We start from the raw sequence: 19,259 nt of genomic DNA, 5'->3' as shown, positions 1-19,259 counted from the left end.
TTTCGACACAAAAAAAAATGTTTGGCATTGAATTTTGAATAGGTTGTAAGAAGCAAACGATATTCAAAACTGGGCTAAAATTTGAATTTTAATTATTTTAAAATTCGTAATTACTTTCAAATTTCAGTGAACCAACATAAGTAGCTAGGGAGCAGCTGCCAGATAGAAAATCTGTATCCACCTGTTCATAAAATATGCGTCTCATACAAAAAAATATCTGTGTTCAAACGAAAATTGTTGATAAAAAATTTGTGTTCCATACAAATTGAATCAGTGTCAGATACAGATAATCTTCAATGTCAAAAATGGGGCCACGTCTCGGAAGGATCGGACAAAGGAAGGAAAGTTAGTTTGACATTCATTGCTACAAGAGACATATATCACCTCTGTATCTCCATGGTTCGCACAGCAAGGAGTTTTGTTAGGAGTAGGGTTCAAAAGCTACATGATCAGGATTCACCTTGGTAAGTGATGCGATTCATGAGCCTCAATGCGTCGACAGTTTTTAAGTCGAAATTTTATTTTTGGTGATTGCGAAAAATAAATGAAAGAATATGTAAGATTAACTCAAAGTCCTAAAAAACAGAAATAAGGGCTCATGCCGATACTCATAGTGGCGAACCATCCATAGTTTGTTCAACGATCAAATAAACATAACATTGTTGTTGAGAAGTATGGACCGATGCACGAGTTCACTAATTTGCCGTTTGAGCGGTGACGAATTTACTAGTTTCCATGGTCACATAAATAACACGGCACCGCTCAAACGTCAAACAGTGAACGCGTGCATAGGTCCATAGAACAAGATGATCCGTTGAAAAATAGAGTTCATAAACATAGAAGGCTTTGATTTATACATTGATGTCAAGTAAAGATATGTTTCATGAAAAATTCAGTCTTTCAACGAAAGTCAAGCAGTAATAACGCAAAATGAAGATAAGACTTATCACTTGGAGAACCACCAGTCACAACAATTGTCACGATACAAATTTGTGTTACCACAAGCATGAAACGAGCTCACCAATTGATAATCCATCCTTGACTGAAGTCGCAATCTCGGTATCAATACGCAAAGCTTGGATATAGAATCACACCGATGGCGAGCCGAAACGAACTATTAGGCTTTAGTCTTCCATAGCCGTGTGGTTAGAGTCCGCGGCTACAAAGCAAAGCCATGCTGGAGGTGTCTGGGTTCGATTCCCGGTCGGTCCAGGATCTTTTCGCAATGGAAATTTCCATAAAGTATCATCGTACCTGCCACACGATATACGAATGCGAAAATGGAAAGTTTGGCAAAGAAAGCTGTCAGTTAATAACTGTGGAAGTCCTCATTGAACACTAAGCTGAGAAGCAGGCTCTGTCATAGTGAAGACGTAATGCCAAGAAGAAAAAGAATAAGGCTTTAGTCTTCGCAAAGCACTAACGCAAAAAAAAAAAACATAATTATTACAGAATTCTGAGAGAAAACTGTGAGATGAACGAGAAAAATGTCTCGAAATACTTTTGGCCAGCCGGATTGTTCAAATGCCCCTTAGTGCGACGACGACGACGACGCGGAACAGAAAGCATGTGACTGGCTGATACGTCGCGCGCCATTTGTCATCATCACCGCGATCACCGCAGACGTTTTATGCGCGTGTGAGCTAAAAACAGGCCTACGTGAGGTCAGGTTCTGCGCGCAGAAAAAAAACCTTATTATGAACTGCGCGGTCAAATACCATGCGGAGGATGGGACTTTATCGCAAATGGTGATTGAGCTGATACACGGAGCCTCATTTTACCCGATGAAAGCTGATGAATTGTTCGGGTAGGATTATTTTTTGAAAAGGTGCTCAAAAGTGGACGTCACTTTCCGATAAGATAAATGAATGGAGTTGTACGTAGCCACATTACACATTGGCATTAGGCGCATTTTTCTCCTTGCAGCCATCAGATATGCCAACGTCAGACGGTGGGGCGAACAATGGAAATCAGTTTCTTTCTGCGAGTTTTTTCGCTGGGATTTCACACCTCCGATAAGTTGCAAGGCAGGGATTATTGAACCACACATTTCCTTGTCCCTGTTATCAGCTCACACTCGCGATCGATGCGAGAGAACGATTTTAGAATTTGGGCTCACGCGACTTTGTCTACGTAACTCGTGCTAATTGATTTATCGGGTGTAATTTTGTGTTTATACCGAGATTTAAACGAAAATAAAATCATTTAGCGGGGGTGATAATCCATTGCATGATTTGGAATTGTGGTTGGGTTCGGTGAACAATAAAAAGTAACTGTGATTTAATTTCGAGGGATATGATCTTCTTTTGTCAGGTGCATCGATTTCTTGGGAGCCTTCCTTAGTCTAGTGGTAACGGTTACAAAGTGAAGCCATCTCGAAGGTGTTTGAGTTCGATTTCCGGTCGATTCAGGATTTTTGTAATGTAAATTTCCTTGACTTTCCTTGGCATAGAGTATCACCATTTCTACTCGCTCGCGATCGATGCGAGAGAACGATTTTAGAATTTGGGCTCACGCGACTTTGTCTACGTAACTCGTGCTAATTGATTTATCGGGTGTAATTTTGTGTTTATACCGAGATTTAAACGAAAATAAAATCATTTAGCGGGGGTGATAATCCATTGCATGATTTGGAATTGTGGTTGGGTTCGGTGAACAATAAAAAGTAACTGTGATTTAATTTCGAGGGATATAATCTTCTTTTGTCAGGTGCATCGATTTCTTGGGAGCCTTCCTTAGTCTAGTGGTAACGGTTACAAAGTGAAGCCATCTCGAAGGTGTTTGAGTTCGATTTCCGGTCGATTCAGGATTTTTGTAATGTAAATTTCCTTGACTTTCCTTGGCATAGAGTATCACCATTTCTACTACACGATATACGAATGCGATAATGGCAAGATAGCTCTCAGTCAATAATTGTGGAAGTGAAAATAAGAACACTGAGCTAAAAAGCGGGACGTAATGCCAAGAAGCAGTAGCATCTCTTTATTAGAACTCTTGTGAATTTCCCTTTTGCTCCTCGCACAAAAAGCACTTTACATAGGTTTCATGGAAGATTCTACCACATTACCCCGAATGCCATTTCCCCGAATGCCATCATCCCGAATTCCATTATCCCAAATGTATCATTTCCCCGAATTCCATCACCCCGAATGCTATTTCCCCGAATTTACACTTATTTTAACATGATGGTATTGATGACATTTCCGCATCATATTGGCATTCGGGGTGATGGGTCGTTCGGGGTTTTGGAATTTGGGATAATGGCGTTAGAATTAATGGCATTCGGGATAATGGGATTCGGGGTAATGGGGTAGAATCCTGAAAATAAAGTTTGGAATTATTCCATTCTTTTTAAAAGGTACTGCTAGAATGCGGAGGAATCAGTCTAGTGTACGCACTGAGACACCTTTTATTAAGACCAATCATTAGGTTTTGGGTTTGTTAAGCGTTTATTGCTTCGAACCTTTAGATTGATTCGTATTGAAAACAGCATTCCCATTTCCTGTAATTCCACATACCAGCTTCATGTGTAGCGAACACTTGAAACTACAATGAAAGGTTCTAGACCATAGGTTCCCAAACTATTTGGATCTGTGATCCACATAGCCATCCAGCCTATTTTTGGCGCCCACCCTTGAAAAATTGTCAAAAATTATTCGTTCATAGGCATGATTAAAGTTTCTAGTTTATCCAATGCTTTTCAATATTTGACAAAAGTTTTTTCACCTCCCAAAATAAAGCAAACATTACAAAAACGTGCTCCTAATCCAGAAAAATCAGTTTGATCGTCCTCAAATTAATCTAATTTTTGACATATCAAAGAAGCTATTGAAAAAGCGAATTTTCAAAATTTTATAAGACAGAGTGGATAAAGATATCAGAATAAATAGTGAACCAATAGTTCAAGAATAGAAACAATCATATTAGTAAAAAGATCAACCTCATAACAGTATTCTATTTTGGTCAATATTCATCTAAATCTGCTTATCATCCGTTCGTTGAAAATCAATGCAGCATAAAGAGCGAAGAGAAAAAAGAAGTTTACATGTTGCAAAAAAAAAAATCCTGAAGTAATGGATCATATTTCCGAAGAGCTGTAAGTATCATATAATCAGGGATCACAGTTAATTAACTCATAAGTTCACAAAGATTTACGCTTGTTTCATTTCAAACACTTCATTAACAATTGCAAGTAGTAATATAATAGTAGAGTAAGAGTCATTTAAGAGAAAACCAACCATCTTAGTTTTATACATTTTCAAAACCAGTTTTCATGCTAAAAACAGAAACAAAAATCTATCATTGCATTGTACTTGCAATCTGTCATGCGATGATAAATTTTCGTGAGGTATTCTATGAATTAAAAAAAAAACTGTTATTTAATATTTGGTTTTTGCTGATTATTGAATGATGGAAAATAAAGTATGACAAAAATCCTTAATGGCCTGCTTTCTTAACTGAAACATAAATTACTCTTAACGATTTTCCACATTAATAATCTGAAATAGCATTAAAAAATATGTGTACAATTGGAATTTTTCTCGTGACTCCCCTTTCTCACAATCCCATGAGCGGTCGTGACCCACAGTTTGGGAAACTATGTTAGCAATAAAAGCTAATTCGACTTCAATATCTAGGGTTTGTAGAGCAAGAATGGATTCCAAATCTACTACCCTTCTAAGTCTTGTTTGCGGATGTTCTATATGTAAATCTTATGGATCAAAAAAACAAAGATGCGTAGAGCGGCAATGTAATTTTGAGTTACAAGTATAGGGTTCTGTACTGTTTTGATTTTGTATGGAATTTTGACGTTTACCAATTTCATGGAAAAGTAAAAAAGCGATTATTTAGCCCTATACGCTATCAAAGATTGGAGAACTATACGTAATTTTATGATAACAACGTCAATAATAGGTTTTTTAAATTTGGAATAATGGCAATATATTTTCGCATTGGTCCATATTGATATGCGATTTAAAAATGAAATGTTAAATGTTAAATGAAGTTCTCTTGTTTCCGAGGGAGAATCTTCGGTAAATCAACGCTCAACCTGTTTTCCGCAAATCACTAAAGTTTAGAAAGTGGGGTGCAGAGCTAAGGTAACGTATATAATTTGGACAGGCTGGTTGTTCTATGCTCATTTACAATGAGATGGTGAGGAATTTATATACGGAAAATCATGTATTGCATTAATAATACACTATGCTACTTATCAATGATTGCCATTTTCATAACAATTACAAATTGGCTTCAAAAATATCAAAATTGTAAATTGTATCAACAGAACATCTGTGAAACCTACGAATGCAAGAGGATGTACATTTCAAGAACATACATTAAACGCAATAATAGCGCTTAGAATTGTCATTCATAAGTTAAAGGCGGCAATATGATAAAATATGTCCAAAATTGAAGCTAAGTTCATCTAAAATCTTAACATGAGTATAAAAGGCATAAATCAAATGATGTCCAAAATAGATTACGGTTTTTGTTCAGTTGATATAATTTGGCAATCTGATGAAACGCACTGGAATGTCGCATGCATGCATACTTGCAGGCGTATTTCGTGGATCTGATGAGATTTGCTTGCATTTAATGAAATTATTGATTATCAGTAATATACACATCCAATTAGTGAAAAAATGCATAAGTCACATGTGAACTCTTAGAATATTATGGTATGACCGTCTTTTTAAGAAACCATTGAACAGATATTGAGATAACGCCTGTCCAAATTATATTCACATGAGGGTGTCCAAAATGTATATTTGATGTCCGAAATGTATAACAGACAGGCCGCTAAAAACGCTATTTTGGCAGCTAATGCTACAGTTTGTAAGCTTTTTCTCTCCAGAAACTCAAAGTACAATAATGCATTAAGCATACAAGTATTATAACATAATAAAATAATAGTATCTAAGGCGGTTAATCGATCGCCGTTTTCAGACATATCCTTAGCCTGTCCAAAATACATAATTTACCCTACTTGGGCACTTCCATGATTCACTTTGGTATGGTGGTTTCCCTGAGCAGAATTGTCGGAAACCTTGCAATAAGAAGCGCTTTAGTACGACGCATACTGTGGCCAAATAGAGCCATGTAGCTGTAAAAAAACACTGCCGAAGTGAATCAAAAGTGCCAAGAGTAGAATCCGGCTCCCTATTCTTCTGAGCTCAATAGATCTCAGTCATATTTTCACGTTGTTTGATTGGCTTGAAACTAGCGAAAAAAGTTTGCTTGAAAGGAAGTGTTTTCTCCATTTTACAAGCATCTGTGTAAACATCGCGAGCCACCTTATTTTGACAATTACGCTTTCTAGCACTGTATACTTTGTCTACAATATCATATTTCTAAAAGGTCAGGATCCTTAAGTATCAGCTAAATAAAAGTTTCATGCTCACTAGCGCCGCCTGGTGGCAAAATTTTGAATCAACTAGCTCGAACAATGATAGTCCTTAACTTACTGGAACAACTTTGCCGAAGATGCCATCCTTCTAAATGGTCAGGATCCTGAAATATCTGCAGAACAAAAGTAAAAGTTTCATATCCACTTAGTGCCACCTGGCAGTCAAATTCCGAAGTAATTGAGGTACCCATTAGATAGCGCTCCACCTCCAGAACAAATTTACTGAAGACCCCGTGTTTCGAAATTTTCTAGATTTTGAGATATACCTACCGATTAAAAATATCGGTCTATTCATTATTACGCGACTTATATACACATTTGTTGATTTTACCCGCATTATAAAGTGCCATACTATAAACAAAAACTGTTGAGTATTGTTCTTAAGAAGATTCTTGAGGAATACATTTTGGTTTGGTGTCGATAGAATATCTTTGTTTACAAAATCATAGTATATAAATCACAACTGTTGTACAAAGTACAACAGCGCGACAGCCCGAAGGTTAAAATCATTCTCATTTTCTACTGAACATCTGTTAGACTTGATGAAGCTTGGTGGGACAGATATTATGAGGCTTATGATAGTAGTTCATCCAAAACAAATGAGAAAAAGCTCATAATAATAACACGATCTTTGTGCAGACCCGATATTTTATACATCTAGCTCACAACCCGTCACTCATAACGATTCTTCGCATTTGCAGACAATTCCCGTTCACCGCCGATCAGGTTCGAGTGGTTCTTTTTCGCGAATGCGATATCGAGGACGCAAACTGCTTGTTTGACTCCAGCGCAGTGGAGAAAATTTCCGAAGCACCATCGACAACCATAACCGCCACTACATCGGCTTCAACAAACTACAAACTACCGCAGACCCAAAATGCGATCACTGTAAAGTTCTATATCAGGTTTGTATGGGAATGGGTTTCAGCTTCGGGTAAACAGTAACTGACTGGTTCTCATCTTTCGTTACAGCATTAGTTCCAATCCGAAGAATGACATCAAAGCACTGGCGGAGATGATATTCGGTTCGGCGCCGATCGCCTTTCAAGGGAGCAGTTTGAAGGTTCACTGGTTGAAAACTCCCGCCGCCGCCATGATGTGCTCCCATGTGTTTCCGGCACCGGCGCCGAAAAATGTCAGCGGAACAAGCAGTAAGAAGATCTCTGTGTCATCCTATTTGGGATCGGATCTCGTTGTGGGAAGTAACAACGGATTCAATCACGACCGATATCCGTCCGGAAGTGATCTCAGTTCGATCGATACGACGTCACTTCGGTCTTTTACGGTTACTTCTTCTACCTCGACGCAGCATGATGTGTCATACAACCCATCGTCATAGATTACCAATCCCTCCAGAGTTTGGTCAGTTGGAGCGGCTAACTGATCCTCGGTTATCTACCAACAGCGGGATGGATTCCGGCTATGGTGGTACAGATCCTTGGGCTACCTCGGTAAGTAGCTCGCGGCATCCGTTGTCCTCGCACCGCAGCAGTTTGGCATCGATCAGCAGCGATTTCGACTGTTTTCGAAGACTCAGTACCGATATCAGTGCTGAGCTCCCGCAGCCAATGAGTGTTAGTGATTGTAGTCAATACGGAAGCTTTAATCGACGAGTGACGAAGAATTTGTCCACGTCATTTCGAAAACCGGGGCTATCATTGGCTGATCACATCGGGGCATGTGGATGATCTTAGTCAAACAGGATCAACTTGCACCAGTAGCCAGGTGACGGCGAGTGACGGTTGTGTGGAGGGGCGAAATCGCAGAAACAGCGAAACCATAGAACGAACAGGCGGAAAGCATTCAGCGGTGAAGTGTTATCAAACTGCGACCAACTACCACGGTAAACCTCCAAGCAAAAAGGCACGCCTGGGGCTTGCATTGTACATTCAGTTGGATGACGGTTTGCTGCACGAGATGGAAGCGTACTGCTCGGAGCATATGAGCATATTCGAATCGATGTTGTGTCGACTAAGAGTGGCGGCGGAAAATGCGTGCTACCGATTAGGCCGCTACTTCTTCAGGTTGGTATCTACTGGATAAGAAATGTACGATTCGTCTAAACAAGAATTTCTTTTGCAGATAATGCTGACAGCATGGCACTCAAACGCAGCAATGGTTGGTAGACTTCTTTACGGCGCCACGCCTGGTGAATCCAGTTTGGATAACTTTGAGCAGCAGTGCGACTACGGGAAATTCCAACAGCAGTTCGCAACTCAACCAGGCGGCCCTCAGTATAGCCAACAACTTCATGAATGATCTATCATCGCTGTTGTCCCTGGGCGGACACCAAGGATACCAAATTGTAAGTGTTATTGTTAATCCGTTTGAGAAGAGAATGAGTATAAAAAGCATCTACATGGGCGTAGCCAAGGGGGCAGGGGTATTGGGTGAGCGTTACCAAGGATTTGGTGTATAGGGATTCCAACAAGTATTTGTTAAGACAGTACTTCGGATATTCAGCTGAAATGTTTTAAGAAATTTCTTGATGCAAACCGATTAGGAATTACATCAGCATTTGCATCTCGCTTGGGATTCTGTCATAAATAAACTCCATAAATTCCTACAAGCAAGGTATGCTAGATTTTTTTTCTGGAAATTCTTGATGAATTCATTCACAATTTACATTAAACTGAATGCTTTCATATCACTTTGACGGGGTCTATCCGTTTGGTATAATACCATTAGCATCATGCCTTTTGCCTTTGGCATACACTTTTCGCGCCACTTTGAACGGTAGTGAATTATCGTAGGAGGTACACCAAAATTCAACCGGTAGATTTAAAACGAGCGTAGAAGAAGGGAACTCGAAACACGTGAGTTTCTTAACACCTCCTTCGCAAACTGATACCTATGATCATGTGTTTCGTTATAGTTATGGTCCGACGTACAATTATGTGTAAGACATACACGAAACGAGTGAACGGAGTGATCGTTGTCTGTAAGATTGTGTTTATGTTAATGTTTATGCTTCGTACTAATTGTTCATTTGTAGATCCTTCGAAAAAAGGCACAATAAATGTGACCGAAACGTCAGGTGTAGAACGGAAATCCGTTTATGATCTCTAGAGACTGAAAGCCGAAAACCCAAAAACATAACCTCCATCACAGTCGATTCCTGTACATTTAGGAATTTATCCTGGTAATACCTGGCAAGCAGTGCGTTCCATCAACGTGTTTTCCCTGAAGTTTTTTTTAAGAACTTCTTAGTTTTCTAAAACATTTCAGTACTAGTAATGGACCCCTTAGTAGCCGAGATTCATTCTCGACGCTGATCTGTTATGATATCTTGGATGGATGAACGTTTTGTGCAGCAGTCTGTTCATAATAGGCATGTTGGCATATATGACGTTTCCTATTATGGAATCTCCATTTGATTCCATGTTATCCGACGCGCTGCCTGCGTGCCTATTATGGACCCTCTTATGTGGTTTCATTTACAAAACCGTTCACATATCTGTATTTATGTACTTCAGACCATATATTTTACCTGAAACTGCTACCTAACAATGCAATCGAAGTTCTCCCGGTAGTTTTTTATAGGACTAAAGGTTGCTTTGAGTGTTAATTTTATGTTTTTCTGTAGGGGGTATATAATACGCAAAGGAACCGGCATCGACTCACTACAACAGATTTCGGACATTTTCGGGAAGACTTACATGAGATCCTCCAAGAAATTCCAAGAAATTATTTAAAAGTTTTTTCATGACTGAGAAATCTTTAACAAACTTCGTGGGTGTATTTTCCAGATATTCTTGGAAAAAACTATGTGGAAATCTCTGGATGACATTGTGGAGGCATGCTTTAAATCAGTGATTCACAAAATGGGTGAACTCGCCCCCTGGAGGCGATTTTCAAATCTAGGGGGCGACAATTTGTAAAACCGAATTTGGGGACTATAAGCCAGAGAGGGGCGATAGTGCTAGTATGAGAAAAATTGTAACCAACGAACCATATCATTTGTAAAGGTACTTATTTTAAGATTGTGTGATCCAACTAACACCCACTGTCCGGCAGTGATATTATGGAAAAATATTTCTGCAATCCTTTAATGGATCAATGCATCCTCTATTGCGGATCCATTGACCCATTTCAAAATTGCTGGACAGACAGTTCAGAAGTCAGTTTCACTAACAATAAGTACCGCATGCATGCATTACCGTCATCAAATGGATATTGGTAATACAAACACACTTCCAGTTTTAATGATGGTTTCTTTAAAACTGGCACGTATTTAGTTTATTTAGTAAGATCATAATCAGAACAATCTCACCAAATACCAATCTAAGGCGGCATCGCCGTTACCATGGAACCCTTCGTCTCAACCAGCTTTGGGATCGAGGGGAACCTTTCGCCTTTGCCGCGCAAACGTTCCATACAAAATAAAAACATTTTCCAATGTCTTGTATTGCACGGCGTTTCTATTTTGATGCACATTTACGCACTTTTTCTCCAACAAACCGAACAACAGAACGCGGTATCTCTTGCTTCTAAAGCGTTCATCTTGCCAGAAGTCTTTGCAATTTATTTATGCCTTTTTTTTAACACGAATCAGCACTCTGGGTGGCGAAATACTAACGCTAAAACCCAAATTAAAACATCATAGGCAAATTTTTGCAGGAATAAATCCACTAGCCAGTTGCAAATGGCACAAATTATAACGTTAAACTCCGGGGGCCTCCAGTGATTCACTCGCAAGCTAAAATCCGGATGTTCGTAGCGCCAGCCAATATCAGCAGATACGCGAAAAAACAGGGGTACGAAAAAAAAGCACATGGAGTAAAATAAAACACAATCGTTCGCAGCAAAGCCTGCTGCGTTCCTCAAAAAGTGAAAAAGTCTAGAAGGTACTTATTTTAACACTCCAGTCGTCGCGCTGTTGTATTTTTTACAACACTGCTGAAAAATCCTCGCTATTCGTGCACAACAGCAGCGTGGTGGTTCTGACGATTCCAAACCGCGCGACGAATGGAAGGTTAAGATTATATTCTTATGCATTTGGACATTAAATTCCCATCTCTCTTTGTGCTCTTCTTCTAAGCATGCTCATTTACAAATCATGCAAAGCTAAACTTGACGTTTGTCAGAAACAACATATTTGTGTAATGCATTCAATTTTATTTGCACCTCATGTATGTGGATCCAGTGAGGACGTAATGCCAAGAAGAAGATGAAGATCTTGAGGAAAAACTAAAAACAAAACCTAGAGAAATGTTTACGGGAATTCCGATGCTAATCCCTGGGGGATTTTTAACAACTGTTTGGGGGATGTCTGGAAAAAAAACTATAGAATTCATGTAAAAAGTGTGAGTGGAATCTATCTTGGGAACTGTATGTACTTTAGTGAATAAACTTTTGAGGTTTTTCTTCTCTCAACTCAAATCAACTCACCTGTAAAAAATCTGAACTGCTACGACAAATAAAATGTAATATGTTGTTAACAAAATGTTAATAAAATCTTAAATTTGTTTTGCCAAATTAGGATGATAGTGTTGTCTAATAACACAGAACACCTAGATATAAGAAATGAATGTAATGTTTGAAATGATACTAATAAAGAAAAAAAAAACTTTTGAGGTTACTTGTTCTCTCTGATGTATACCCTGGCTACGCCCATGATCATCTATCGAAAAACATTAGATGTTTTATAACACTGGGATACTCGATAAACAAAACTATTTATCATTTTACATAATGATTTCAAATGACTAAAAAAGTTATTCAAATTTCCTTTCCAGATTCATCAGTACCCTTCTGACGGCTGTTCTGACGCATCACCTAGGCTGGGTGAGCACAATTGCCCCCATAAGTAGCGGCTCATTCTGAGTCACACAGTGGACCAGCAGACGAAAAGGATAAGCTGTCGAAAATAACGGCCAACCACCCGTACAATGTACTGTGGGCACAATTGGGTGACCTGTACGGCGCGGTTGGGTATCCGGTGAAGCTAACTAAAACCATCATTTGTGGAAGTCCACAGCTGAGCAACACCATAGGAAAAATTTTGAACGTTCTGTCATACTTTGTACGATGCAGTGAGATCCGAAGGACGGCTCATGCTGAAGTTTTTGAGGAGGGAAAAATCAAAGAAGCTTTCGCCGCACAGCGGGTTATCAATAATGTTAGCAGCAATCAGAGTTTCCAAAGTGGCGCGGGACAATTGGGTGATTGCAGATCACCAAAGATGACAAGAACCGCATCCGGAATGGTTCGATCATCGACACGTATGAAAGACTTGACCGCCATGGGAAAGGATACGAGCGATGGCGCAGATGGAGAACTATCCGATTTACTCAAGAAGACAGTAATGAACGATATCCCGAATGTATTGGTTTATCGCGATTCTAGATTTGTACAACAGGAACTTAGGATTGGCAACAAAAGTATGGACACTGAACTTTGATGAACGCCAGAGATAAGCAATTTTTAGAAATGATCTACCATATCAAGAAAGAACAAAATAGGCCTCCCATAAGAATGACTTTGACCCAACCAGACGAGACCGGCCAAGAGGCAATAGAATTAGATGTAAGCGATACTGGAGATACAGATTCGATACGATTGTCTAAATTGATCACAGAGAACAATATCGGCGATACTGCGAATGGTCAACGATTACTTGGGGATTGGAACGAATAAAGGATGGTATTTCATTGGAACAGTTGAAATATATTGATGTTCTGCGTGGTAACTATGATACTTTGAAGCAAAGCCGTCCAAAGGACGAAGTTGTATTTGTACTAGGAGAGGATGAACAGCTCGTGAATATCAAACATATGCAACCTTCGACCGCATCCGACAAAACAAGTGAGCTAGGAGCGGTTGGTGGGAAGAAACCTTGCTCTCACAGCAGACTTCGAAAACATTCCGTCATTTTCAATTTCGACCAATACCCCAAAGTATTTGAAAAATATTTGAAAAGTCAAAATCTTGAACTTAGCGAGCACGACTTTTTCGAAAAAGGCTTGAAATTGTCCCTCAAATTTCAGCCGGAAATTGAGTTTTTCTCATCAACGGATCCAACTGAAGAAGAAGAATGCGATATTTGCCGCAATACCTCCCTGCAAACCCCGACGAATGCGTCAGAATTTGAATTCTCCAGTGATCTAAATGAAGGGAGTCTTTTCAGCTCAGGAAACGATCCATCTAGTCATGATAACGCCTCTAACCCTTTCACCTTAGCAACTGTTCAAGAACATGTCGAAATCAAAGCCAAACACCCGGACAGCATATTGAAATTAGTGGATATTCCACTATCCAAGCCAATGAGTAACGCGAACGATGAGAACAATAACGACAAGACTGATAAATTAAGAAAATTGCCCAATAAAGCCGGTTTTATACCATCATTGTTCTCTCGAGTTGCGGACCACTATATCCCGGATATGGTTCTTCAAGGTACCACCGCTCCTCCTACCAAATGGGAACGGGCTCTCAAGAAGGACCTGAGTCTCGCCTCCCGATTTGCCCTCATGGAACAATATCCTACAGAAAACCTCGCTATTGTCGCCAACCTTGAGACCCACGATGTAAGGTTAGTAACATCTAACCAATCATCGTTGGCTCCAAGCAATCCCAACGGGGAATTGGTATACATGTCGCGAATCGTGTCATCAATGTTGGAAACGGTACACGCCATGTGGAGTTCCGGATTGTCATCTTTCCAGTGTATGGCTTTTATAGAATCCAAATTACGTGAAATGTATCTGCAATCGGAGTCCATCGCCAGCTTTTTGCTAACCACTGACTTTTGTTCCATCGAATCGATAACAAAGGCACTGGACATCACTGCCCCCGATATGCCCCTACTGTTGTCCGTGGCTTCGATACACACCCCGGAGGTGACAAAGCGATACGTTTTGCAATATCGGTGATTGGAACTTGACGCGAGTTTCCTTCGCGAGAAGAATCACTTGCGAGTTTTTGTGATACTAGGTTTAAGCTACTGCATAGAGCAATCAACGCTTCAGGAAGATCTGTTAGTTGTTACCGATTGAGATGACTCATCATTGAATTAGTAGGGCATGTGTGTGTATGCGGCTCTCTTTACCAATGAGATGTGATTCCAAGATAGCTGCGAATGTAGTTATCTCATTTGCCAGGATAGAAAATATGTAGCATAAATGTATTTTAGGTAAATAGGGTTATTTAACGATTGAAAAGTATTTCTTCTGATATTTAATATTGAGAATTCAGTAAAAGCTTATCAAATAGGTAACTTCTTTACCATTCATCAAAATAAATGAAACCGTTGCAAAAATTATTATGAAAGCTTCCTTTATCTACGTAAATGATAACTCACAATTCCTTCACTTGTTACTAGAGACGAAAATCACCTTCATGGTTGTTGTTGGTCTGGCAACACGGACAACACGCCATCATCATGAACACGACTAGAAATAAACAGAAAAACATTACATACTTTGTCAAACACCCATCACACAAACACACATGTATTCTTCAAACATTTGTTCAGAGTAAAATTGACTGTTGTACTAAACAGACGCGTTCGAGAATCGTTCCTCCGAAAAACCGAAACTTGTTCGTTACAGTCCATTTCCGCGAGTGTCGAGGACATTTTGTGGTCCGATCGATCCGGATTGTTTCGGTTTTAGATTCAATTGCTTCGATTGCAGTTGAATTCGCGAAAAAGTGGTTCGAAACACGTATCCGTCGCGCAGTGAACGCTCGCAGCAGCTTGCCGATCAGGGACGCCATTACCGTGGCAAAACGGCTGCCCTCGGATTAAGTGTTTGCAGTTTTTGGACGTGCTGGCGTCGATGCTAGCTGCGTTTTTGAAGAAAAGTGCTTTTGGGAATAAGCGAATTCCCACGGATTAAGTGCTTTTTCGAATTGATTTGATTCGCCTAGTGATACGATCACAACGTGTACGCGCATGCTCATGTGCTGAGAATTGAGTGAAAACAAAATGGCCGCTTGTCGTGGAATTGAACCGCATATGTGGTGCGAATATGAATGAGCAAGATGAGCATGACACGTACACCGATCGTGACGCGAAGTGGAAAAAAGAAGAACAGTGCCCTTGAAGACACCGTCTGCGAAGATAAAACCACTGGCGGTGAAGATTCCGTCAATGGAAATGCTACGCCCGTGAAAGGGAGCAACCAGAACAGTGATCAAGTGTCGATTAGTGAACAAAAGAAAAACAAAAAGAATAAAGAAGCGATGAAAAAGATGGCTGCTGAATACAAAGTGTTGAAAAATCAGATGAGTGCTTTAAAAAGAAAATTAGTGCGTGTGAAAGCGGCGATGGAAGCTGACACCGACGATCCCAACCAGAGCCTGGATTGCAAACAGTTCTTGCAGCTCCAGCTAAAGGTTGTGGAAAGCGTGAACGACGATTACAACACCCATCAACAACGAGCTCACGGTCTTGACATCAGTGATGATGACCGTGACGAGCTAGAGACGCTTTGCATCGATTTCGAGGAGCTTTATGGTGAGTTGTATATTGTCCTTAATAAATTGTTGGATACGTCCTCGAAAAAGGACGTGCTTTCGGTTCAGCTACCCGCTTCACCCACTGCGAACATGTCCCAGCTGCCACCGTTAAAAGTACCGTTGCCTACGTTCGATGGATCGTACGAGAACTGGTACGCATTCAAGTCGATGTTTGAGACCATCATGGCCCGCTACAGCTCTGAGTCACCAGCAATAAAACTCTATCACCTCCGTAATTCCTTAGTGGGCAAGTCGACGCCTTGAAAAACCTAGGTCTACCAGTTTCAGGTCTTGGGGAAACAATGTTGGTGAACCGCATCGCTTTGAAACTCGACCATGAGACTCGTAAGGCTTGGGAATTGGAGCAAGTTTCGACGACTTTGCCCACCTACGAATCAACATTGGATTTCTTGCGCGAGAGATGTCGCGTGCTTGAAAAGATCCGTCCCCTCTCCAGGCCACCGGTGAAAGCTCCATCGAAACCCCCACTTCGAAGTGCCGTAGGATCGCAGGTCCGTGCCAGCTCCTTAGTCACTACAACGGAGATTTGTCCACAATGTTCCGGGAGTCACGAGCTTTGGAAATGTGATGTCTTCAAGAAAGCAAGCATCGCTGACCGGTATGATACACTCCGACGGGTCGGCGCCTGCTTCAATTGCTTGCAAAAGGGGCATCGCACGACTGACTGTTCATCGAAGAATTCGTGCAAAAAATGCAACAAGCGTCACCATACAACGTTGCATCCAGCAGACCAACAGCAAACGAGCTCACGGAAGGCGGAGGATTCTACGCCTGAAACTCCGCAACCGAAGCCTGAGAAGAAGCCAACACCGGCACCATCGACACAGCAAACAGCAGAAAACCAACGATACCGAGGTGCAAACTGCCCTTTGTACTCATTCGAAAGGAAAAGGGAAACAAGTTCTGCTTTCGACAGCAGTAGTTCTTGTTTACGGAAAGGCTGATGTTTACCCATGCAGAGTCCTTTTGGATTCGGGTTCCCATTCGAATTTCGTTTCGGAACATTTCGCAACTTTGCTGTCTGTGAAAAAGGAATCGGCCAACGTATCAATCTGTGGCCTGAACGACATCAACACAACAGTTCGATTGAAGATTCATACGAAGATCAAATCTCGTATCAGCGATTTCACGGCGTGCCTCGACTTCTTTGTCGTACCCCGAATATCAGGACATTTACCTTTGTCGAGAGTGAACTGTTCCAACATTACGATTCCGAACGATATTCAGCTCGCAGATCCGAACTTCAGCATTCCCGATCGTGTAGACATGCTCCTCGGTGCTGAGGTATTTTTCGAGATGTTGAAATCAGGCCGTATGCGAATTCCAAACACTTCTGCGGTTCTACAGGACACCCAGTTTGGATGGGTGTTGAGCGGTCCTATTCCAAGTAAGGCTTTGGAGCAACAACAATCATTCTTCATCACCGCTGAGGAGAACCTCAACGAAATCGTGCGAAATTTCTGGCAAATTGAATCCTGTTGCGAATCCGAGGTGAAAACTGGATCTGATGACGAGATTTGCATCGACCATTTCCGTGAAACACACCAACGTTCCGCCGAAGGAAGATACGTCGTCCGCCTTCCTTTTAACGATGCGAAGGATCAGCTCGGCGATTCGAAGACTATGGCGGAGAAGCGGTTCTTCGGCCTGGAAAGGCGGCTTGATAAGGCTCCAGAAGTAAAAACGCAATACGTTAATTTCCTGAGGGAATATGAAGCGCTTGGACATATGACACAGATCGATGAGGAGGAAGGCGATGATTTCCAACCAGCGTATTATCTGCCGCATCATTATGTCCTGAAACCAAGCAGCACAACTACTCGACTTCGTGTTGTGTTCGATGGTTCGGCTCCGAGTGACACTGGTATTAGTATCAACGAAACCCAATTGGTCGGCCCGTCGGTGCAGAACGATCTGATATCGATATTGCTAAACTTTCGGTCATTCAAGTTCGCTTTCTCTGCCGACATTCCAAAAATGTATCGGCATGTGGAGGTACATGAAGACGATGTCCGTTACCAAAGGATACTCTGGCGTGAAAGGCAGGATCAACCGATCCGCATTTATGATCTGCGAACCGTAACATACGGACTCGCATCTTCCCCATTTCTGGCAACGATGGCACTCCGGCAACTTGCAGAGGACGAGAAGGACAAATACCCGCTTGCTGCCGAGGCGGTTATAAAATCCTTCTACATCGACGACGTACTTACTGGAGCAAGCTCTTTGGAAGAGGCGATTGAACTAAAGGATCAAATCATTGGACTGCTAAAGCGAGGTGGTTTCGAGGCGCACAAATTCTGTACGAATTCCGAAGCATTGTTGGCTACAGTTGCTGAAGATCAACGGGAGAGCTGTGTAGACATAACAGATCCCTCTGTAAACGCGATAATGAAAACATTGGGCGTCTCGTGGAGTCCCAAAGAAGACAGTTTCACGTTCGTCGTGCCAGATAACACGAACCAAGCCGTGCAACTGACCAAACGATCGATTCTCAGCCAAATTGCAAGAATTTTCGATCCGTTAGGATTCGTAGGACCCGCAATCACCGCTGCGAAGCTCATTTTGCGGGAACTCTGGAGTATGAATTTGGATTGGGACCAGCCGGTTCCGCATGAATTGGCGAAGTTGTGGACAGATTATCGTGACCAACTACACAGCTTGAACAACGTGAAGATTGACCGATGGCTCTATAGTGACGGAGTACATGCGTACGAACTTTGCGGCTTTGCTGATGCGTCAGACATGGCATATGGCGCCTGTCTGTATGCTCGCACATTACGTACCGATGGAACAGCAAACATGATTCTTGTATGCAGCAAATCAAGGATTCTTCCACGAAAGAAGAACAAACAGAAAGAGATCACAACACCGAAGGCCGAACTGTTAGCAGCGTTATTGCTTTCGCAACTCACTGCAAAGGTGTTGGAAGCTATCGACACTAATTTCAATTCTGTTAGACTGTGGTCGGATTCACAGATAGTTCTTTGTTGGCTGCAAAAATCTCCAGATTCACTGACTGTGTTTGTGGGAAACCGAGTCAAACAGATCCAACAATTGACTGTCGGTTACACTTGGCAATATGTTGCCTCGAATGAAAATCCCGCGGATTTGATTTCCCGTGGCATAGCACCCTCGAAACTGGGAAACCAGAAGCTTTGGTGGCACGGGCCTCCTAGATTAGCCAGCTCACAGCCATTCTATGATCAACCACCAGCACTTTCGGAAGATCAACTGCCAGAGCTCAGAAGGACAGCACTTGTTTCTGCACCCGAACAATCGAGATTACCGATATTCGATCGAATCAGTCGGTATATGATTATACAGCGAGCAATGGCATATGTGATTCGGTTTTGTGATTACATCAGAA

General features: G+C 41.3%; 1 protein-coding gene across 1 annotated transcript; it reads left to right on the top strand.

The window, feature by feature from the left end:
• Positions 1 to 7,107: 7,107 nt before the first annotated feature.
• LOC110680767 (folliculin-interacting protein 2-like) lies at positions 7,108 to 14,669 on the top strand (the record flags this gene model as incomplete). The annotated part of the gene is given in 10 exon segments (XM_021856553.1): positions 7,108 to 7,311; positions 7,379 to 7,738; positions 8,128 to 8,414; positions 8,475 to 8,509; positions 8,511 to 8,684; positions 8,686 to 8,711; positions 12,145 to 12,225; positions 12,227 to 12,807; positions 12,810 to 13,012; positions 13,015 to 14,669. Coding segments are annotated over 10 exon segments (3,217 nt in total), but the record flags the coding sequence as incomplete, so codon positions are not given.
• Positions 14,670 to 19,259: the final 4,590 nt, after the last annotated feature.

The sequence above is a fragment of the Aedes aegypti genome, unplaced genomic scaffold, assembly GCF_002204515.2.
Source record: "Aedes aegypti strain LVP_AGWG unplaced genomic scaffold, AaegL5.0 Primary Assembly AGWG_AaegL5_hic_scaff_1795_PBJ_arrow, whole genome shotgun sequence".
In the NCBI taxonomy this organism is placed as follows: domain Eukaryota; kingdom Metazoa; phylum Arthropoda; class Insecta; order Diptera; family Culicidae; genus Aedes; species Aedes aegypti.
This window is presented reverse-complemented; position numbering and strand designations above follow the sequence as displayed.